General features: G+C 41.8%; 1 protein-coding gene across 1 annotated transcript in view; it reads left to right on the forward strand.

Annotated features, from left to right (window-relative positions):
- The window catches only part of TSPAN5 (tetraspanin 5), a 216,541-nt gene extending 210,065 nt beyond the window's left edge, over positions 1-6,476 (forward strand). The window contains exon 8 of the mRNA XM_001370035.4: positions 4,091-6,476. Coding sequence (XP_001370072.1) covers positions 4,091-4,156 — 66 coding nt within the window. The 3' untranslated portion in view covers positions 4,157-6,476. The remainder of the gene's footprint in view (positions 1-4,090) is intronic.
- The last annotated feature ends 1,044 nt before the right edge of the window (positions 6,477-7,520 follow it).

Below are 7,520 nucleotides of genomic sequence, written 5' to 3' on the forward strand. Positions count from 1 at the left end.
TCTCATTTCTAGAAGACATGCTTTATCTAGGTACTTATTGCCAGTGCAGGTATTTTGCAAACATAGGTCTGTCCTGATTTAAGAAAGCTCAATAAAATGAAAATTCAGACAAATACAACTATCAGGTGGGCAGTTTATTCATATTAAACACAGAATTTATAAAATGATTCACAGTAGGGTTACCTTAAGTGAGCAACTCTCCTACAAAATGCAATTTAGTTTACATATATTTTAGGAACACCTCTTAGGTAAAGCAAAGTACACTAGAATTTACAGTCCTTCCTTGGCAATTCAATCTTTATCTGTCTGTCTGTCTATCTTACCATCCATCTGTCTATTCATCTACCCTTCTACCTACCTACCTACCTACCGACCTACCTACCGACCTGTCTGCCTGCCTGCCTGCCTGCCTGTCTGTCTGTCTGTCTGTTTGCCTGTCTGCCTGCCTGCCTGTCTGTCTGTCTGTTTGCCTGTCTGTCTGTCTGTCTGTTTGCCTGCCTGTCTGTTTGCCTGTCTGCCTGCCTGCCTGTCTGTCTGTCTGTTTGCCTGTCTGTCTGTCTGTCTGTTTGCCTGCCTGCCTGCCTGCCTGTCTGCCTGTCTGTCATGCCAACCTTAGAGGTAGGAAAAAAGGAACTAAAGAGATGCTAAGTGTTCCCTCAGTAAAGTAACAACAGTGCACCTGCCTGTTTTTTTCAGGACTAATCCTTTGTTTTTGTTATTTTGTACTTGATGTTTTATACAATAATTTGGCTCGCTTTAATTCAAGAAGAATTTTTCAGGTGCTTACTATGTGCCAGGCATTCTACATAGCACTGGGGATACAGAGGCAAAAACCAAATAATTCCTGCCCATAAGAAGCTTACATTTGACTCGAGAGAAACATAAGATTTTATAAATATCTCATTTTATCCACAAAATTCCTAGGAGGTAGGTTCTATTATTATTCCTTTTTTTATAGATGAGGAAAGTGAGGCAAACAGATAAAGTGATTTACCCAGGGTCATACAGCTAATAAATGTCTGTGGCCAGATTTGAGTTCCAGTCTTCCTGATTCCAGCTGTAGTATCCACTGCACCATTTCCCTGCTTCATTGGGACAGGTCTCTTATAGGGGCCGAGCCTGGTAAGCAGTGAGGGATTACAAGAGGGAGTAGTGACGAGGGCAGGAAGGGGGACACAGCCTGTGTGAAGGCACAGAGATGGGAAGGGAAGTAGACCAGTAGACTAAAACATGATGGGACCAGGTGGGGCTTGGGGTTGGTTGGGGGGGAGGGTCATGTGTAATCAATCAACTTAGAAGGGTTGGAGCCAAGCAGGGCTTTCAGTGCCAAAGTGCAGAGTTTAGATTTTATCCTAAATACAAGAAGAGTTTCTTAAGTAAGAGAAGGAGTGATATGATTGGACCTATGCTGTAGAAATAGCCATTTGACAGCTGCAGGAAAACTGTTGAGGGAATGGAGGCACAGTTCATTGGAACTGTGCTAAATTTGGATAGTTGTGGTGTGAGTGGAAAGAAGGGCTTACATTCAAGTGATATTATAAGGGAAGAATCAGCAAGACTTAGTAACATTGATGAAGAATATTTCTATATTGTTTTTGTTTGCTTCTCTTTTTTAAACCCTTACCTTCCATCTTAGAATTGATATTGTGCATTGGTTCCAAGGCAGAAGAGTAGTAAGGGCTAGGCAATGGGGGTCAAGTGACTTGCCCAGGGTCACACAACTAAGAAGTGTCTGAGGCCAGATTTGAGTCACCTAGTTTCTTCCAAATTACCTTTTTTTTTTAAAATTACAAACTTAAATGGCACGTTTTTATATACTTTAGAGGTTTTTGTTTTTAAAATATCTATTTTAACAGTCATAAAACAGTTCTTTTCATTTGTATCTCCTGTATTTGTATTGTACATTTTGAGAAAATGGTTTATTAAAGATTTTTTAAAAATCTGTTACTACTGGGGGCAGCTAGGTGGCTCAGTGGATTGAGAGCCAGGCCCAGAGATGGGAGGTCCTAGGTTCAAATCTGGCCTCAGACACTTCCCAGCTGTGTGACCCTGGGCAAGTCACTTGACCCCCAATACCAAGGCCCTTACCACTCTTCTGCCTTGGAGCCAATACACGGCATTGATTCCAAGATGGAAAGTAAGGGTTTAAAAAAAAAAAATCTGCACTAACCATTAGCCTTCCCTGTGCCTGCCATCACTACTACCACCTTGCTCCCACAGAAGCTCTCTCCCTTATAATAAATGCTTAGAGGCCAACAAAACAAATCAACACATTGGCCATGTTTGAGAATGCATCATTCTACATTGTTATTCTGTTCTTTTTCTTTCCAGATGTCAGCTATGTTTCAGTCAGTCTTATTGTGGTTTTGATGGCAGTTCTGAAGTCTTTCTAATTTGTTTTCCTTCATCTTATTGTTGTCATTACCTTTTCTTGCTGATTTCAATCTGCATCACTTTGTTCATCTTCATGAATTTTTCTGAATCTCCCACTCCTCTTATTTTGTTGTAATTCCTTCCCATGTTTCTTCCTTTCCCCTTCCTTCCTTGCCTCTTTGCTTCCTTGCCTCCTTCCTTGCTTCCTTCCTTGCTTCCTTCCTTGCTTCCTTCCTTGCTTCCTTCCTTCCTTCCTTCCTTCCTTCCTTCCTTCCTTCCTTGTGCTGGAATAAACTCTAGATGGCTAGATTTTTAGCAAAGCACTTGATAAAACCTGCTGTGATTCCTGTGCACGAGACAGAGAGATGTGGGCCAGAGGATAGTATAATTCCAAAGATTCAGAAATGCTTTGAAAGCTGGAAGCAAAGCCAGAGTCACAAATTGTTCCATGCCAATATGGCAAGGATTGTCTGAGTGCTCTGCACTTGCTTTACCAGTTACTGGGTTAAAGCTGGAGATGACTCTCCACTCAGCATATCTTTGGAGGCTACAAAGTCCTAAGAGGAATGGCTAAAATTTTGGAGGCAGGGATCAGGCACCCCAGGGACTACAAGAAGCTTACCAAGGGAGTAGTAGCTAGGAATTATATAGTAACTAGCCTAGATAAAGTATTTTAAGGTTAATAAAGGGCTTTTAAAATCACAAAACCCTGTGATAAGGTAAGTGCTGTTATTATCCCTGCTTTATAGACAAGGAAATTGAGGCCAATCAAGGTTAAGTGACTTGCCATAGCTAGGAAGTGTCTAAGATAAAATTTGAACCCAGATCCTCCTGACTTCAAGCTTGGGGCTCTATCCACTATGCTGCCCCTGATAACTTGTCTTCACAAGCCATAGAATGGAGACTTTAGCTAGTTTGGTACTTTGGACAAATTGGTACTCTCTGGGATTTGATTTATCTACCTGTGTAATAAGGAGGCTGCACTTCCACCGATAATGGTCTATAACAGTCTATAACCTATGATGCTTGAGTTCCTTCATAGATCAGAGATTCTTCAAGTTAGCCTCTGTATCTGGAAGCATCATCATCATCATAATAATTACAACATTTATAATGGTATTCATATAGCTTTTGAAAGTTTTTTATATGAAATGATATGACATCTCACTTGAACCAAAGTTTGATGTTCCAATTTGGAAGAACAGACCACATATGTGATAGGATAGTAGAGGTATTAAGGATGTTAGAATGTGTCAAGTCCAACCTCTCTCAGCTTTGGCTTTGAGGGTTGGCATTAGCTTCTTTTGGTTTTTATGTTTTCAATGAGCACATTTGCAATTTTTTTTTTTTTTTGCCACTGCCCTGTTCTCCCACCCAAGAAAAAGAAAACAAAATAAACCTGTAACAAATATTTGATGTGAAACCAAATAAATTCCCTCCTGGACAGAGGTCTCATTTTTCATTTTTACTCCATCTCTGGCCTGCCTGGAAATGGGTAGTGTCTTTTACCATTGGTCTGATGGCATTGCTTTCATGGGGGCCTAAAGCTAATACAGAGAGTTCCTGTCCTGATAGAGCTGGTCATGATAGGGCTGCACTTTTCTTGACCTGAATGGGAGAGATTTCCCTTTTAAGATGGGTCTTGAACCAAAAGAAGAAAAGTCCCAGGAAACCCAATGACTACCTCTGATGCTTTTGCACTTTCTTCTTTTCTCAGATTTTTGGGATATGCCTAGCCCAGAATTTGGTTAGTGACATTGAAGCTGTCAGGGCCAGCTGGTAGAACTGCTGAATGAACTGACTACTGTAAGACACTGGACTCCTGAGACCCTGCCCTGCCTCCAGTCTTCTATGCTGATGCCAAGCTCCTACCACAATGACAATGCTTGCAATCTGTAGTCGCAAAGACTGGTATTGCCATGAAATTGCTTCTGAGGGGGTGAACCTGGGGAGGGTTATTAGGACCTGCTGCTCACTGACAGATTTTGATTTTAAAAACAAAAATGACCCATTGGAAAGCTTTTGAACCGTGCATCTACTGTAGCCAGGGTTTGTGAACAGTTGGACACTTACCAAAAAGAAAACTCAAACAGATGTGCGTAAATTGAAACAGAACTACATTATGATCTGGGAGAAATGCTCTTTTTCTCTCCTTGTGTTATTTGAGGGCTGTCAGAGGTGCTAGAAGGAGTTTGCATCTTCATTGTACCCAGAAGGGCCAGTCATTTTGCCATTAAATGAAAGAAACTGCTATCTTTTCTAAAACCCATTAAGAGGCAATTTTTTCCCCCATCTTCATTCTACATGTTAAGAAACTCTTAAGAACCAAGAAGAAATCAAGAAGAAAACTTGGGTCTTTTCAGTGTCTTAGTTCAGAATTTGAGAACAGAGTCCTTAAATAACTTGTGAGAAGCATCACCTGCCGTTCCAGGTTCTTCTCTCTTTGCCAGGGAAGGGAATCAATATGACATCTGTACTGAGCCAGTGGGTTGGAAGACTTCAGGATGCCATATCTTAGCCGAGCAATCTTCTTAAGCAAGCATGGAGTTTATTTCAAAAGGAAGTAGAAGAAATTGTGTTCATTGAAATGGTGTTACCTAATCTTCTCCCCTCCCTTCCCCCCCCAAATCAGTTGCTGTATTCTTTGGAAACTTCTAGAATACTCTTTATTTGGGGCTTATGGGGCTACAGTTATTTTAGATTTTCCTTTACAATATCTTCTTTTTCAGCTGAAACTTTGGTTTTTCCTTTTAAAATAATTTTTACCTGCATGCATTGCGACTTGAAATCCACCAGCCAGGACTCCCCCTCCTCCTGTCTCAACACTCCCAGAAATATTTCAAACTGTAATCTGGTCAGAAATGGCCCATTTCTTTTTCTGTGCATGGCTGTGGGAAGTTCTGGATCATTCCCTCATCCTTGAAGTGAAGGGATCAGCCTTGACACACAAAATGCTTCCAGGAACTCAGCCATGTTGTCCCTGGGGTCTTTTCTCATGACTCTTCCCCCCTCTCAACTCCCTCCCTCCCTCCCTCCCTCCCTCCCTCCCTCCCTCCCTCCCTCCCTCCCTCCCTCCCTTCCTTCCTTCCTTCCTTCCTTCCTTCCTTCCTTCCTTCCTTCCTTCCTTCCTTCCTTCCTTCCTTCCTTCCTTCCTTCCTTCCTTCCTTCCTTCCTTCCTTCCTTCCTTCCTTCCTTCCCTCCCTCCCTCCCTCCCTCAAATGGAATTAAATACCAATGGAAAGCATAATGAAAAGAAAGAAATCATGTGTGTGGTCTGCACTTACCTCCGTCCTCTTCCAGGAGACTTAACAGCTAGAATGATAATGAAGCACAAGTGTCAGGAGCCAGGACTGCCAAATAAGCCTGGAGGAAGGATCCTATGACACTGTCTTGGTGCTGCCACCCCAACATGATCCAGTGCCAGTAAGAAGGCCAGAGAAAGCCTCCAGGCTTTCCTCCAGGAGTTTCTGTGTGTCTAGCAGGGCATTTCCCCTCCCTGGGCAGCAGGGATGCTATAGGTACCGGGAACTTTCTGTATAGCATGCCTCATCTTTAGATCGCCATTTGGCAAGCCAGCGCACTTTGGAGAGAGAGACTGAGATTGTGTTTTTCTCTTTTGGCCCATCCTATCCCAACCCTAGGTATGATCAATTTTTGAGATGCTCATAAAAAAAAGAAAATGCTCCATCCACAACTTTCTTCTAAATAGTAATCTCTTCCATTTTGGGGTGTGTGTGTATGGATGTGCATGAGTGTGTGTTCTCTATCTGTACTTGTATAGTTAGATAGAAAGGTTCACTCCATGTCCTAGTGATACACAATGACCACAGTCCATCTCCAGTCCCCAGATTTAGTCACACATCATCCCATGGCGGTGAAGACTTGAGCCCTCCAAGTTGCACTTTTGCCTTTTTCCATGAATTACCTCATGAACTCCATTCACCCTTAGACTCATTGTCAGCCAACATCTCACCCTTCAGTGAAAGCAGCAAAAGACCAACAGCAAGTCTGTGTGAGCTTCCTTTTTTTTATCCCCTATTATTTTTTACATTTGGGAAATGTTTGTAATAAAGATTGTCCTTAATAAACCTGGTTCCATCTTTTCACAGTGTCACGTTATTTTTCATCACATTTTCCTTAGGAAATTGCACTGACTTCCTGATTCACTTTCCCCAAGGGTGGGCTAGAGCGGGAGACAAGACCCCATCTCAACTGCCACTGCTGTAGCTTACCTGGAATGGATGTCTGGAGCCTGGAATTTGTCAGAGGTGTAATCCAAGAGCCAGTCTCTTTGCACACTCAGATCATTGCTCTTCAGGCCCTCTTTCACCAAAGTTGGGAAAATGCTAATGAAACTATTCAGAGAGGATAGTTTTGATTTTTCTGGAAAGTTTAAAGTATTTTCTTGGACTCTGTCTTTTATTGTTTTGAATAGCCTAGTTAAAGCAGCCCTTCTTCATTTCACTAGCCCATAGTACTAACTGATCTAGCCCCTCACATAGGGTAGGGTGACTAACCTCTCTACCTATTCTTTATCATAGCTGTACCATGGTTACATTCTTTATGGCTATTGTTAATTATTATTTGGGGAGGAAGCTAGGTAGCTCAATGTATTGAGAGTTTGGCATAGAGATTCAAATATGATCTCTGTTCCTTCCTAGCTGTGTGACTCTGGGCAAGTCTCTTGACCTCCACTGCCCAACCTTTCTGCTCTTTTTCCTTGGAACCAATACACAGTATTGATTCCATGATGGAAGGTTAGGGTTTAAAAAAATTATTATTCTTTATAGTTCTGGAGAGACAATATGATTTAATGGACAAAGAGTTGTCCTCCAACCCCCAGAAAACCTAAATACAATATGAGACAATATGAGACATATTGGCTGTGAGACGGTGGGCAAGTCATTTAACATAGTGTTCTTTTAAGTTACTCTTTTAAGACTATTATGCTCACCAAGGACCAGTCCCTATGCCTATTTATAACTTTTCTACTCCTCCCCTCCCCCCAGATTCTAATAATACTTTCTCAAGAAGTATCTGAGATGTAGGGCTTTTTTCTCATTATGTAAATATATAGAGTTGCATTAGTTGGAGGATGGGATGGAAATATTTTAGGAGGGAGCTTTCCATTGGCTGTCTTACCTGTG

The sequence above is a fragment of the Monodelphis domestica genome, chromosome 6, assembly GCF_027887165.1.
Source record: "Monodelphis domestica isolate mMonDom1 chromosome 6, mMonDom1.pri, whole genome shotgun sequence".
Taxonomy (NCBI): domain Eukaryota; kingdom Metazoa; phylum Chordata; class Mammalia; order Didelphimorphia; family Didelphidae; genus Monodelphis; species Monodelphis domestica.